Source organism: Pieris brassicae, chromosome 8 (genome assembly GCF_905147105.1).
Source record: "Pieris brassicae chromosome 8, ilPieBrab1.1, whole genome shotgun sequence".
Taxonomy (NCBI): Eukaryota; Metazoa; Arthropoda; class Insecta; order Lepidoptera; family Pieridae; genus Pieris; species Pieris brassicae.
In genome coordinates, this window is record NC_059672.1 from 14,805,109 (window position 1) to 14,822,357 (window position 17,249).

The 17,249-nt window shown below is 33.4% G+C and overlaps 1 protein-coding gene across 1 annotated transcript; it reads left to right on the forward strand.

The window, feature by feature from the left end:
- Nucleotides 1-79: 79 nt before the first annotated feature.
- LOC123712697 (glutamate receptor ionotropic, kainate 2-like) lies at nucleotides 80-17,249 on the forward strand. Its single transcript, XM_045665908.1, has 17 exons — nucleotides 80-265; nucleotides 957-1,061; nucleotides 1,692-1,766; nucleotides 2,211-2,531; nucleotides 2,882-2,973; nucleotides 3,425-3,541; nucleotides 4,361-4,552; nucleotides 4,645-4,803; nucleotides 8,844-9,044; nucleotides 9,997-10,254; nucleotides 10,435-10,658; nucleotides 11,728-11,865; nucleotides 13,289-13,487; nucleotides 14,280-14,508; nucleotides 14,948-15,063; nucleotides 16,234-16,386; nucleotides 16,794-17,249. Exons 1-17 carry the CDS (start codon nucleotides 178-180, stop codon nucleotides 16,974-16,976), a joined length of 2,850 nt encoding a protein of 949 aa, XP_045521864.1. The 5' UTR covers nucleotides 80-177; the 3' UTR covers nucleotides 16,977-17,249.

Sequence of the window (17,249 nt, forward strand, 5' to 3'; positions counted from 1 at the left end):
TATTTTGGGAAGACAATTTTAGGTTACGTCATTTCGACGTCGCATGCGTCGCTTTTCGTCAATCTTCTGAAGAATTTCCTTAGCTCTAGTCACGCTGTTTTTCTATTTCATCTTAAAATTTATAGAAATAGTATTTGAGAGATAGGTGAAATACATTTACGAAATTTTGTTTGTATAATGTGGCTATGGTTTTTGTTATATTTTATAGAACAATGTACTGGACAGGTGATTGTGATACAAACCGACGAGATAACTTATCAAATTGGTAAGTTGAGGACTGTCTCATTTATATCCTGTTTCGAAACGAAAATAGGTTACTAATAAGAACATAACCGCACTCTAATGGTTTCTAGAATGTCTTAAATATTACTTTTTATTATATTAATTCTTTATTTTTTCTTAGTTATAAATTATACTATAATATAAATTATAATGAAATTGCCGATAAACAGGAAGTTATTGTAACTAATGTTGTCTTTTTATAATAATGTTTATGGGTGAACCTGCATAAAGCTGTCTTGTTTAGTGGCAAATAAATAAGACTCATAAGCCAACTAATCTGAAACAATTATTCTGTCGCTGAAAGCGAATCCAGGAGTTGGACAGAGGAGAGAACTCCGAGTTGCAATGGGGGACAAGTCGATTAGAATCATTCGATATGTTGACTATATGATTTCTTTGTATTCCCAAAACATTCACCATTTGGAATCAATATTTTGTTTCATATGATAATGCGTAGTTATTTTTTATTAAATTACATTAATTAACTTTAAATGGAGAGAATGATAAAATTGTTGCATAATAGTGACAGAGAGTATTGCCAGTTCTTCGCTCCGTTCTACGCCCTTGATTTGAGAACTGGCAGTAAATGTATTTCTAATCATTAATTTTTATTGCATAAATGATATTTTGATTTTGTGTTATACGATACAATTACGTTTAAACTTATATTTCAGCCGGCATATTCGAAACTCAGGTCTTAACACAGCGTCTAGCATTTAATGAGAGTATGCGACATAACCACGTAAGTGGCTCGGATGGAGGATCTGATTCCAATAAAAGTAAGTACCACATTAGGGCGTCACAAAGCACTTTCATACATATGACGTTCATCTTGACAAAAATAGAAGGTAAAGAGCTCGGGAACTAAGAATCATTTAAATTTTTTTTTAACTAAACGAATGAATACAGAACTAAATATTTAGCTTTTGGTCCTATTAAATTATTTAAGTTTGTAAATGTAATTTTTCTTAATGTTTAAGCGCAATTAAAATATTATAAAGTTCCAATTTCATTCTTTATTTATTTCTTGTACTTTTACAGATAAATTATAATTTAATAAACAATTTTCCTTATTCGGCGAATTAAGGCAAAAAGTTATGAGCCTTCAAATCCAAAAAATAATAATTTCATAAAAGATTTCCTAACTTTCTGTCCCTTTGGAATCGCTGTATAGAATATTGACTACACAATCAAGCACTTTACCATTGGTGACGAAATCTATTATTAGTGAATAGTATTATTAATTAATACTATTAGTGAACTTGATTAAAATACATTTTACGAAAGTTTAGTACACTGTATAAAAACAAAACAACTCCAAAGCTAATTTATCACACTTAAAAGATGAGAATTCTTAAAAGCTTTACTCTCGTGAAAAACGCTGTCTAGATTTTAATATTTTGTTTTAGAAATGAAGGATTGGCGACTCGACCCCGTTATACTTCAGCCGTCTCGGACCGACAGCTATTCTCTTTGGAGGAATCGTAAGGCATTCTAGATTGTTCAGAATAAAAATGGGTTAATTATTTCTCTCGGGCTTATTCTGGATTCAGTTTGTTGGACGGTTTTAATCTCGCGCAATATTGGAATGCCTTAATATTACGCAATGTCCATAATAAATTGGTACTATTGAGCTTATAGACATCGTCTCTGAATTGGAAGAGATGTCTCCAGCCTAAAACAAAATGTTAGCATAAGAATATTGCATATTTCTTTACCATACCATAAAATATTGATTAAAACCTATAGGTACAGCTAACGATAAATTGTACCACGACACTGAAAATAGGTAGTCATAAATATTTATTCAAAACATAGATATTTCATTCGTCTCAAACATTTTCAATATCATAGTTCTGATGTAACATACATATATATTTGAAATGTAGGTAACATTTCGAATATCGATGCTTAATGTTCCCTTACAGTCTGTTCAAACAAAGATATGCGTCCGATTGCCGTATTCGGTCCACAGAATCCAATATTTGATGGAGCAATTCGTGACCAATGCGCAATTGCTAACATCCCTCACATTCAAGCTACATGGCAGCCAATGGATCCCAACATCGAAGAAATAATTTTAAATAATGATGACATAATTAATGATGATGGAAATAATGATACGCCGGTTTATAAAAATATTTCTATAAACTTTTATCCCGCTGCTGAAGATATATCATACGCGTACGCGATGTTACTCAAGTACTATGGATGGGAAAATTTTGCTGTTTTATATGAAGATAACTTTGGTAAAATAATTTTTTGCATATACGTATTGTAGTAGACTTAAACAAAAAAATAAGAAATAACTAATCTACTTCATACTATAAATATATTCATACTATAATATAAAATATAAACTTTTGAGCAATATTTTTCGTAATTTATTGAATTCTAGCAACGTTAAATGCTATGTTTTAGGCAATTTCAAATTAAGCTATTTAAATATCATATAATCTTCACTTCAATAAATAACAAAATCATCATGATTTTTCTATGTATGTATATCCTTTTTGCTATGTATAAGATTGTACTAAATTAAAAATAAAAATGCGTTATGATACAAAACGTAAATTTCATAAGAAATATATGTTTTCAGGACTTATGAGGATACAAAAAATTTTAGCAGAATACACAGATCAAATGCCGGTAACTGTAAGGAGATTGGATCCCAACGGAGATAACTTTAAGGTACATGACAGCGTATATTTTGACTCCTACATTTCATACTTACCTACCTATAATAGAAGACATAGTGTTGTGGGTATTTCCCCGAATTTAATGACTACTTTGAAACTCTAAACTTTAAACCATTTTACACTCGTAATCTATTAATTGTGATAATTGAGTCACACAACATGCATACGTTTAACACATTCCCTTTTTATTCCGTGTAACAGAAAACCACCGCGAACATGTTTTAGTACGTCTATGTGTTCAAGAATGGATATTTGTTAATATACTAAATTCCTGAAAATAAAAATCCTTTTAGAAATTCCGTATATATTCTTAAAAGACCGGCAACACACTTGCTTTTGGCATTGTGAGTGTCTACTGATATCATTTGTCATCAGGGGAGACTTCTGCCAGTTTGCCCAAAAGACTTGTTTCATAAGTTTTATCATATAATCTAAACACACAGGTATTTAAGGAGTTGAAACGATTCAAAGAATTCCGAATAATATTGGATTGTCACGTGGACCGAATTCTTAAATATTTACATGAGGCGAGAGGTGTAAATATGATCAATCACTATCAGGTACATAGTGTATAGTACATTACCCATCTCTATTTTTCGTATACGTTTTACATTTTTGAAAAAACGTACATCATTACAAATATATACTTTAGAGTTTTAGAGCAACTACTTGGCTTAAATATTATGTTTACAATCATTAATCAAATTTGTTATTATTTATTGAACTATATCTATATATCTGTCAACTAATAAATTAATGGATAAAAGCCTTCGACAACATACTTTCGCAGCACTCATGATTTAATTGCAATTAGAACAACTACGAATGTCATTGCAATTTCTAACATTTTAATGGATTTCAGGAATTGTATTCGGACACATTCCGATATCGCTTTTTTATTTAAATGTTTAAAAAATTGGAATTTAAAAGGCACTAAAATTATTAACTACTGCTTACTCTTGTATTTCTCTTTTAAGTTTCCATACAAACTCAATTGTATACATGCAGTAATGGTTCCATTACAAATTATTATTTCTATTTACTTACGTAGCTCTTAGTGAAACTGGTATCCTAAACTCCCAACAGCACACAGCGATGCCGTCCAGACTTCAATGTTTTCGTACTACGCAATTCCCATGTTGTGCTACGGATATTAAGTGAACTACATTGTTATTTCATAGAAAAATGTTCGAGACTCTTGCGAATTGATTTCATACAAGTAGCACATCTAGCGTAAAAAAATCTCACAATCACTTCTACTGCATATCTTATAGTTATAAATAATGAATGACAAAACTAAAAAAAATAAGATTGTTACTTAAAATACGATAAATTTATATAAGTTCTAGTTAAACAAGGTTACTTTGATTTTTCCCCAGCATTATATCCTTACAACAATGGATGCATCAATTATAGCCAAAGATCTCTTACCCTTTCAATCCAATATAACATGGCTCAGTCTTACGGATTTTGATAAGTTGGAGGATGCCCAACACTTCCTGGCTACTAGGGTTGGTAAATGGGCCAGTGAAATAGTTCAATTAGACTCACCACCTGTCACTAATATAGAGGTGATCAAATTTATATGTTTTATCTTATATTTGATTTATTGTATTTGGAAAAGAAACAGTTTTAGTTGTAATATGCTTAATATTATTTCAAGATCGAAGCCCTCGTTATGAACGATGTAGCCAATCATGTCCTTAAGGCATTACAAAAAGTTGGCGATGCGGAAAGTATTACAATAAGAGACGAGGAGTTCTGTAAAAAAGGCGGTGACCCCTGGCCACTTGGAGCTTTGCTTCAAGCTGAAATGTTAAAGGTTATTTCGCTTTTGTACAAAGATAAATTACAACCTCTCAGCTCTCTTTACTAATTAAAGCTTTTAAAACACTGATTAATAAGCTTATGCCAGTTTGTAAATGTCTAACACAAATATACAAGTCTCTTGTTATATATCTTTATATATATATATATAAAACGGAGGGTAGTGCGTGCAGCAACTGTCAATACTTGTTCCGCCTTACCAATATTATTATAAATGTAATCAGTGAATAATATAGTGAAAATTTATGTTTAAAAGTCATAAATCGATAAGAACTAACGAAATAAAAAATGTTTGGTGCATAAACTTCAAACTAATACTTGAAAAATCAAAATTATCGGAAACATATTGAGTGAGTCATTCAGCACGGACCAACCTGCAAATATTAACTTTACTATGACTTGTGTTGGCGGGACTGTAAAAAACTGACTGTTTATTGTGGAACGTTAAATTGTTATATTTTTTGCAGTGAAAGTGCATACATGAATGATACAATTTATAATTATTAGTTATCACGTCAAATATCACTAGCAAAACTAAATATATAGAAAAAACTCAACTACTTCGTCCAACCACTAGTTGGCGCCGCCATACGCTGATGGTGCATCATCGACGGACCAAAGATCAAATATAGTTACTTCTCGATCGAAGTACAGTGAAATCATTATTTATTTTATATTGTATCTTGCCCATAATACATATATAGTTATGGGCGATCTAAATGCAAAATTAGGCCAACCTAGGGCAGACGGGTATATGATTATGAAATCACATGGTTATGGCAAAAGAAACTTAAGAGGAAAGGAACTTATCGACTACGCCATCGAAAATAAACTTGCAATCCTAAATACGTTCTTAAAAAAAAACCGGAACGTAGACGGAGATGGCGTTCCTCTAACGGAGAGTACAAAAACGAAATTGATTATATTCTATCAAACAGACCTAGCATTGTACACAACATAAATGTTTTTAATCTCAATTTTTCGTCAGTCCACAGACCAGTAACAGCAACAATAACATTTTCAAAAAAAAGGAACGAACTAGATTTAATCTAACAATCCTAATGCCACCCTAAAAAGCGAAGAAATAATAAACAAATATAAGGAATGCATCACAGGTCACCTACCCAACATACTAGAAGCGAATAAAAATTTAACGGTGCTAACTTTACACGACAACATACTAAGAGTAATTACACACAGCCTTCAAGAAGCTAGAATAAGTGATAAAGACAAAAGACAAGAAAAGAAGAGAAAAGATAAAGAGAAGAAAGCTTCTGCAAAATACCAAGAATAAAAGTAGGTCTATTAAAAACTGTCAGCGTTGTACAAGCTAGTAATCAGACGTATACTACGTGACTATAGAACGTACAGATCGGAAGCCCTGTAAAAAACATCTAAAGCAATCAGGAAGTTTAAAAAAAGCATTCAAACAGTTAAGGACATACCATGGATAGACGGTTGAGTAATCAAAAGTAAATGAACAATCTTTAGCAATCGCAACGATATCATAGGAATAGCAACAAACTTCTATAAAACTCTACAGCGCATATTTGTGCGAAAACGCCATAGTACATAATATCCAGCAGTCCGACGTAATCTCAACTCGATGTATAGAATTCACTGTACCAGATGTTATGCAAGAGACTGCAATAGACTAAAAACAAACAAAAGTCCTGGCTCAGAAGACATTTGACCACGCAGAACATAAAAGTAAAGCGTTTAATAGCTCTCAATTTTACATCAATCAAAGCGTAGAAGCCTTCGTATTACAACTTTATTGCACAGCAAAGCTTTAAGCTTTCAACACTTCTTACGAGCAGCACATCGAACACATCGCAAAGCGTCCACCTTTCAGCATCGATACTGGTAAAATAGATCTCAGGCTAAAATATAGCAAAGCGTCCAAGCTTTCAGCAACAATACTAGGCCATATTACCGCAAAGCGTCTAAGCTTTCAGCATCAATACAAGGACAAATTACTCCAAAGCGTCTAAGCTTCCAGCATCAATACAAGGATAAATTACTGCAAAGTGTCTAAACTTTCAGCATTAGGACCATTTAGGCAGATTATTAGGACAAAGCGATGAGGCTTTCAATTCAACATTGTCATTCATCAGAGAACAAATAAACCCTTTTTACAATGAATATTGATCATAAATTATATATTGATTAAAACACTATCACGATCGAGATCAACAAAGCTGATCACGGCTTAATACAATAATTCAGTTCAAATTATTAATCAGCACCCCCAAATTTACGAAACAAATTACCAATTGAAATCTGTTTTACAATGATAGAAAATTAATAATTTATGGATACTATAGGGTAAAGACATTCTGACATTTCAGGCAGACTAGCCGGATATTTACGCAATCGTTTGTGGCACCACATATTTTGACCGTCCCTCAGATAATGGCTCACAAATGCAACGATCATTCGAACATACTTTAGTGATCTTACAGGGACCATTAAATTTTTGAATTAACTTGTTATTTATACGAGGCCTTTTCTGGCTTTCTTACAAAATAGCGAATGGCCGAATTTATCAACAGACATGCGAGGGTGGGTACCCTCATTTTATTTTTATTACATAACAATAAACAGTGTTGTTTTAAATGTCCTTATTACCTTATTAAAAAAATGACAACGACGACTTGTACATAAATCGCTTATTTCAGGACGCTTAGAAGCTTCATATTCACCACGAGTCTTGTCTGAATATCGCTTAAGGTTTTTAATGTTAGGGTACGTATTTAAATGCCTATCAAGTGATACAAAACTTCTTGGAGTATTTTAAAGTAAATCTGTGCGTACCTGAACATCGTGATGCCAGCGATCACAACCTCAACTTTATTCGACTCACCCCAACCCGTCTCCAGTCGGTCAATCAACGCCATTTTGTTGGTGGAATATTCAACGTAGGTCACCGCGTGGTCACTTGTATAGTCCACCATATCACAAAACAAGTCGTGAAACCTCCAGAGATCCAGAGTTCCAACAGACTGAAGAGTAAGTCGCTCCTTAAACTCTTTCCAACTTTGACACATCGGGTACGAACGTGCTGCCCACTTCTTGGCATGTCCCTGCAAGTGAGTCAAAGCAGTATTCCTAGCTTCGTAATCCTACCACGAATTGTACTTCATGTGGAATTCAATCTCTTCACACCACCGAGTTGCGGTAAATTGACAATTGTCTGGATCAAACGAGGGTAGATAAATCTCACTTGATTTTAACGATCTTTTATCACCCACACTCAAAGGCATTTGGTATTTTGGACGGGCTCGATGGTATTTTGAAGAAATTTTGCCCATAATTTAGGCGTAAACGTGTTGGATCCGTCGTCTTTTGTCGTCGATGGGCCCGCAGCTCCATTTCTTCCATAACCAGGAATGAAGTATTCACTATTTCTAGTAGCAGGAATTGCGGTAGGCAGGCGGGATGATTTTTGTATCGATGCCACTTCTGATGTCGCAAATTCAACACGATTAATAATTGCAAAATTAGTGTTACTACCGTCGTCCGACGTTATAACTTAATATTTAAATACAGTCAGTGCGCACGTCCGGCGCAGGCGCCGATCAGAGAGCTACTACCGTCTGAACTCAACGATCGATTCTACCCACTACTGCCAAATTGACTTTAAACACACTTTAAACAGATTTCGTGATGTTGCCATTCTAATAAAACAAATGGCATCGTGTTCGTTTATTACTATTTATATATATATATATATATAAAGATATAGTTCCTTATATAGGAAGCGAGAAACTTCATACATAGGGTAAGTAATATAATAGGTTTTTAACATATTAGTTAGTAAAAATTACTGATCTCAATGATAATAAGATAAGAAAAATACAAAGAAAATAGTATAGTTTCCATCTTAAACGATACTAATAAGTAACTATGCCTTTGTCGCTCGTCTATTTTATAAGTTAACTATAATGAATTTGTTTTATAACATCATTGTTTGTGCATGCAAATAAACAGTTGTCAACTAAAGATGGCAAGTAATGTTAATTGTTACTACAGGCACAAACAACAGGTGTGACTGGAAACATAGAATTCGACAAGTTTGGGCGAAGATCTAATTATACTTTGTATGTTAATGAAATTCATGTATCGACGAGACAAACTGTTGGTACTTGGATATCGTCTAACAGAGATAGTATTATAGAAGACAGACCAAGCACTAAACTCAATAATCAACAGCAGACCAGCAAACACTTTATTGTAAGTAACGCTTATTTTTATTATGAACTATAACCGATGACAGGTTTATAGGAAACAAACGAAACACAATCGATTTTCGGCGCCAAGCTGGACTTTTAAATACCTTCTAGAACCAACTTGAACCTATAATTGTTACTAAATTAGTTTTATGGAATTTTGTATCCAAAATATGTATAAATATATTCTTATTGTTACTTGTGTGGCTAAATGTGGACGGGGATTTATAAGAATAATGATATTTAATTTTCGTCTCATTCTTGGTTAAGTTATTTTAAAAAAGAAATAATATTCTATGGATTGTAATCTGGCTGTCAGGCAGTAACTTTTATGAAAAGAAACAGTTTGACTTTCAAACAAAAATTTGACATTACAACGAGACTGGCGGGACGATACCTTTTATTTTCCAACTAGGAAATAAGCTGAGCCTTGCCCACTTCGCTTTTTGCATTTCGTATTATCAAGCTCTACCACATTTCTCTAGAATTCAATTATCTCTCATCTTCAAAGTAGCTTTCGTAAAAAACGTTTTCATGCTATTATATAGAGCGGTGTTGGCCTAGTGGCTTCAGCGTGCGTCTTTCATCCCAGAGGTCGTAGGTTCGATCCCCGGTTGTGCACCAATGGATTTTCTTTCTATGTGCACATTTAACATTAGCTCGAACGGTGAAGGAAAACATCGTGAGGAAACCGGCTTGCCTTAAACCCAAAAAGTTTACGGCGTGCGTCAGGCACAGAAAGCTGATCACCTACTTGCCTATTAGTTTAACAAATGATCTTGAAACAGATACAGAAACCTGAGGCTAAGAAATAAAAAGGGCCATTGTTTTTTTTTATATATAGTCTATGATACTCACAAACAACATGGCTTTCTATTGATAAAAAAATTTCCTCGCAAACATAACCTATTTATAAAATTACTGTAGAAAATATTCTAAACTTTAAAAAATTACAGATTATATCACGCAAAGCCAAGCCGTATTTCATTGATAAAATAAAATGCCCACCAGATAACGACACATGTGTGGAAGAGGACGCTGATGATAAATATGAAGGGTTTTCTGTTGATCTCGTCAAAGCTATATTTGATAAATTAAGACATTATAATTTTAATTACACCTACTCATTTTTACACGACGAAGACAAAAGTTATGGGAAATATGATCCTGAACAGAAAAAATGGACTGGATTAATCGGAGACTTGCTTGATAAGGTAACTCAAATTAATTAATGTGATTAATGAGATTAAAATATGGGTGTTGTGTATAAAACTACATAAAGTCTAATAGATTCTTAGGTGTGAGATTTGTAAAATAAATTGTGTAACATAAGAATGATGACGATAGAAAGCATTTTAGCGCTGCCTTAAACTATATTGTTTGATTATTTTCAGAAAGCTGACTTGGCCGTATGTGACCTCACAATAACTGAAGAGAGAAAAAGCGTGGTTGACTTCTCTGTACCATTCATGACTTTAGGAATCAGTATTTTGTACACAAAGGAAAGGAAAATATCCCCTGGCTGGTTTTCTTTTCTAAACCCATACAGTTTTGACATGTGGATGCATACGGCGACTGCGTATTGTGTGGTTTCTATTATACTCTTTGTATGTTCAAGGTACACATACTTTTACTTCGTTAACTTCATTCAAAGTTAAAAATATCCCATTCAAACACCAGTTGTTCGGATTTAATACCTGCAGCTGAGTTTCATCATCAGACGTCAAGGCAGAATATAAAATACCATTCGTGTTCGACATACATAATTTCAATTTAATTATTTTTGATGAGGGTAATCCCAAATATTTTTCTCGGCCGATCGTCACATTTATTAGTTGAGTCATTGTTGAGATTTACTCGGGTTACGTTAGACACATTATTATTTTGATATATACTTTTTGTTAATTATAATTGATAATAGTTTTTCGTTCACTATTTAGAATTTTATAGTGAGTGTTTATTAGCCTCCTGTCCGTTTGCTTCTTGTAACTTAAAAACTGGACTGACAACTTTCATGGATTTGTATGAAAATCTGTTTATAAGTACTTTGGTATCTTCGGTGTTTCACGATTATAAACTGGAAAACATTACTTTTTTATGACATATTTTCATTTGCAAATCACTTTGTAGTCGCACTTCTGATTCTGTGGTAACGCTTTCCTTGGGAATTGAGCCTGGGATCTTCAGTGTTTCACGATAAATATATTGAATAACACGTCATCAATCTACGACTAACGCTCTTAGAGTAAGAAAGGCCTAAGTGCCTTTCGATTTTAAAAGCGTATTGAAAATTGACATTGTTGGTAGAGAGGAAATATTTGGACATAGTATACGCCAAGTCTCGACTCATATTATCATTAATACTTTAATCATTTAAGTTCTGTAGGAGACTGATCAGTAGGAAATGCTTACACCGGGTTGGAAGAGCCAAACTCTACAATTCATAGAGGTTTCTTAAAATCTTAAATACAGATTATGATTCAGATAAATAACCTAAAAAATGCATAAATAATTATAAACTCCTAAAGTAAGAGACAAACAGTACTTATTATGATTTTTATATTTATATTTTTTTTTATTAGCAAATGGAAACAAAACTCTTAGTTGCACCACTACACTACACACTAGCGGTTGTCTTTTCCAAAATTTGGCAAATATACTGACACTTTTTCAATTATGTTTTCCAGAATCTCACCAGCTGACTGGGAGAACCCACAACCATGCGACAAAGATCCAGAGGAACTTGAGAATATATGGAATTTCAAAAACTGTGTTTGGCTCACTATGGGTTCCATAATGACACAAGGATGTGACATTCTACCTAAGTATACAAATTTGATAAACACCACAAATTGATTCGCCTAAATAACATTCTAAGTATTTTATTACATTAAAAAGTACTTTAAATTTCAAAAAGCTTCTAGTAACCTTGTTTATGTAATTTAATTTTTCATCTCCGTAATAGAAAATTTAACGAAATCAAACAAAACAATAAAAACTTTTGAATGCAAACATTTCTTGCAAAACAACGTTCGCAAATAAAACATTGTATTGATGTTACATTTTTTTGGCAAAAACATTGTAGTCTTACAACCAGCGCCTCTAACGGTGCAAAACGTAATTTTTTTACTATTTGATCACTATAAGTAGCCATATCACGAATTGGCCATGCATTTAGTTGTTTACTTCGCTGATTTTCTGATTATTATACATGGATCCTGCCCGTTTCTGGCGTAGTATAATCAATTTTACAATTTGACCACGAAATTTTCCTATTATAAATTTAGAATAACCGATAATTATTATACATACTAAAATCTATTTTTAAACGTTAACCTTTGTCATGCTCTCTAATGAAAATATTATTTATGATTTTCTCTTCCAAAAGCGACTTCCCTAAGCTCTGGGCATTGAAAAACTAGTTCAAAGCGGCATCGCATTGCAGTCTAACACGTACAGAATAAACTATTAGAATTTCTTCTCTTCAATTTCCGACTTGAATTCATATTCAAATAACTGTTAAAACGATTTATACTTTCTGTTGCTATACGTGGGTAACACTGAAAATGTTAAGAACGGGCCGAAACATTGCTAATGAAATTTTTTTTTAATTTCAATTATAGAACTTTTTGGTAACTTATGTTGTATATTGCATTCATTTGTCATTTGTTTTTGTGAATTGGCGGCAAATCTAAAACCCTTGTTACACGTGAAAATAAACCTAACGCGAGAAAATTTTTTGGACAATGATTTATTATGACTTTCGTTGTGGGTTTACTCAACAAGAAAGCTATGATAGGCTGCGATTAGCATACGGACTGGTGAATATTTGACTATGGAAGGTGTCGAGGTATTCGCTTTACGAGCCCTGAAGATGCGGTACGAAAATGCCATAGAAGAGACCCCTTAAGGAAGAATGTGCCCACTGCTTTTCTCAGTAGTTCCATCAAATGCGATGATGGACAAACGGAGATGAGAGGAATGGAGATTACTTCAAAAAACATTAAAAGTATTGGCAACTTTCTACATAAGGCCGTTTTTCATTTTCTAAATTTTTTTAGTGTTACCTAGGTATAAAGTAAACAAATTTTAAAGAATGTACCATAATTAGGAAACTTATTTATCAAACAACCTTAATAATTATTTATTCAAACACATACACAATTTTACTATCAATTCACTGTAAATAGACTACGCGACCAATTGGGATTGGGGCCAGTTGATTATTATATCTAATTGAAATTTCAGAGCAATTGGTTCACGATGGGTGTGCGCTATGTGGTGGTTTTTCGCCGTGATCGTGTGTCAAACATACATAGCCCAGCTGTCAGCTTCTATGACATCTGCCCTAGAAAATGAACCAATAAACAGAGTAGAGGATCTCGCTAAGCAAAATAAAATTCTCTATGGCGCTATTCGTGGAGGATCTACTCTAGACTTCTTCAAAGTAAGATTACTTCATAGCAGATTTACGCAATTAACTAGAATAAAACGTGACTTCTTTGCACAAATACGTTTCATCATTGCTAGTGACATTCTGGATTAATATTAATGTCCAATTATAATTATCTACTATCTCTGTGGATTAGTGAAACATACGTATAACCCAGCGGTCCTAGGTTATTTTAACGGGTGTAATATACACTACGTTTTTGTACAATTGGTATAAGGTAGCACATATCAAGACAGCATTATACATGTATACATTGATATACCTAACTTTTGTATGATTCTATTGTTAAATGGAAAAAAATTCTATTGTGAAGTTCAGCAACGTAGTTTTCACGCTTTGTAGAGATATAATTACCCTACAAAATTATTGAACGCTAGGTTGTTTTGAACGTCTTGTAACTGTATGTGTATGTCGCATATACAACAAGCGTTACAATACCCGAAGTGAGATTAACATGGTTGAAAAACCAGTGGCACTACAACCCTTGGGCTGTACTCCGATCTCCGTATCTGTTGTTTAATGATATTTTTCTCACACGTCGATTTTTTGGCTGAAAGCATGACGTTGTTTTCCCTCACGTTGTTTTCCTACATCGGGCGCGCGAGTGAAAGTTATATGCGCAGATAGAAAGAAAAGTGCATTTTGTTTAAAAGTACACAGCCTTGATTCAAACGCACTTCTGGGTTTTCACGCTCAAGTTACTAGGCCAACGCTGCCTAAATATAATAACAAAAACAATCTAATAAAAAAATAAGCTTTAAACAAGTTTATTTTGCCATCTTTTAGAGTTCTAAGGACAAAATGTTCCGTCGCATGTATGACAATATGATGGCCAATCCAGTTGTTCTATTAGAGAGTAACGACGAAGGGGAACGACGAGTTCTCCACGCGAAAAACAAATACGCATTTTTCATGGAATCGTGCACTATTGAATACAAATTAAAAAGAAACTGCAATCTGAAGAAAGTCGGTGGTGAATTAGATTCCAAGGACTACGGGATCGCGATGCCAGCAAGTATGCTTACTATTTATTGTCTTGAATAACAAAAAATTTGTTAATATATGTTCAAGAAGTACCGTATTTTTGAACTAATAAAGAAATAAAATCTATTTTATCTAAACCCAAAGTTGGAATAAAAAATCATTCATTTTTTAGTGACGTACGTAAGTGTACATTATCTTACCTATATGAATAAATTCAAATTTTCAAATTCAAAAGCATTTATTAATTTGGTACACGTCAATGAAGATAAATATATATAGGTATTAAATTCTTCTAATTTTACATTTACTGCCCGTTCTCAAATTAAGGGCGTAGACCGGAAGAGAAGAACTGGCAATAAACTCTTCGCCACTCTTTTTAATCGTCAAGTTTTTTTTTAAGTTTAGATGTTTAATTAATGGCTAGGTCCACTCGTATATTATGAACTTATAGAACACGTGTTCATTTACAGATTCGCCATTCCGAACTCACATAAACAGAGCGATATTGGAACTGAAAGAGTTCGCGATTATCGATAAAATTAAACGTAAGTGGTGGGAAGAAAAATACGAAGCAAGACAATGCGATGTAAGTTTAACATTTTACATTATTAACAATATTGTTATAAGTTACAGTTAAAGTTATGATAACATACATACTTAAGTCCGGATCATTTAACTGTTAATACGACACGACGTTCGTGGAAAGACTATTATAATCACATTTGAAGGCAAGAATGAGTTAGGTCGTTGGGTGTCGGGCATCTGTGTCATGTGCCATACATACTCCGCTAGCACATCGACCCAAAATGACCCTTGGCCTCGAAGTTAGAGAAACTTTGATCGGGAGCAATCCCTCGCCAATCGGGCACTTGGAGCTTACGTAGGTCTCTCTCCACTGCCGGCTTCTTTCCAGCGATATCTGGGCCTGCCGACAAATCACCGGTCCTACTTTGCCACGGAAAACTTTTCCTAAAGTAGCATCAAAGACAATTAGTACGATTACTTAAGCTCATTAGAGCGCTCCTGTTAATAACCTCGAGTTTAACTTTTAACTCTGGCAAAAAAGTGTCCTTTAATGCGAATTTATAATAATGGTTATTCGAATCAACACAACTTGGTGATAGAATTAAATTTAGTTACAGACTTACTGAATTTCGTTAATAAAAATGGAAACAAGCTGCAGGACGTGAACGAACATAACTAATGTTTTATACAATTTTATAAATCGTCACACACGCCATTATTCTAAATGTATATTTGTTGGGCACGTGTTAGTAAAGAAAACTAAAATTATGAACTACATTTAAAAAAATCTATACGTCGGCATTACTTCCTAGGAATTATTCATAGCATTTTCAAAAATCTTGGACTTTGGAATATGTAACCTGCGCCCGTACTAACAACGGCGACACGGATACCAATCACAACAATTTTTTAGCTTCCTTTGAAGTAGTGATGAAAATACATTATTGGGAACAGTGTACTTACCGGCTGCATTGGTGAAATTCAGTCACAATTTAGACTTAGACTACAAACATATGCAATTAAAAGTTATACCGTTTTTAGTTTGTGTTTAAAACAAAATATTTTAAAACTCAATTAGTTCATTCAGTCATTGTAATGATTGAAAATGTTTATAAATTCGCATTTTTTAATAATAATATTTCAATCGAAAAGAACAATCCCATTTATATTCCTGAAACTAGGCTACCTTTCAACGTAGACGTTTTATAGGCAAATCAATATTTAATTTCAGGGCAACACTGACGAGAGCGACGTGGAAGGAGACTTGGAAATGGAAAATTTAATAGGTGCTTTCCTGGTCTTAATTGTCGGTCTGGTGCTAAGCTTAATTATAACGGCCGCTGAATTTATGAACGAAGTACGGAACATTGTGATCAGGGAGCAGGTATGTTCACTGTAATAATTTAATTAAAACCCTTTCAAGTATTAAGGATAATACAACAATTTAATTGTAAGTAAAAACTGATTAAAACTCGAAACTCTCACCAGTCTTTAGAAAACTCCTGTGTGAAAAATTGCTATACTAACCGCGAACAAGAACACATTTGTATCACAGTCCTATTCCTTATCAACAATATCGAATGAAAATTGAATCGGTTGTAATTGCAAACATAAAACAATTTTGATAATTATATTTTTTACCCGTTTCCCTATTTTTATTGGGCCACAATGCACAAACCGTGCGGGCCATAAAAAAACATAAAACATTGTATTTATATAAATTATCATACATAGTATTTAAGAGAAAAAATGACTGAAATTTTCAAAATTTACCAATATTTCTTTTTTCAGGTATCTCACAAAGAAGTTTTTATGAAAGAGCTAAAGGCGTCGTTAAACTTTTTCCAACTCCAAAAGCCGGTTCTTCGCAATCCGAGTCGAGCACCATCCATTGCCTCTGACACCACTGAAAATAATATGAAACGAGCTGCCAATATTGAGAACTTCATTGAATTCGAAAAAGAACCAATGTGAAATCTGTTATGTCTGAAAACTCATAATTATATTGAAGAAACTAATATAGATATAAAAGTTATAGTGATCGTTAATTAATTGTAAATTTTACTTTCTTTTTGTCCAGTATTGTTAAATTACACTTGCAACAACTGTTTGGTGTTCGATCAACCGCATTCAATTCGGCCTGTTTGGCTTATTCTTACGCCGAATTTGTAATACGTGGGTAACAAGGAAAATGTTTAGAACTGGCCAGTTAGAAACATTGCTAATGAAAACGTTTTTTAATTTCAA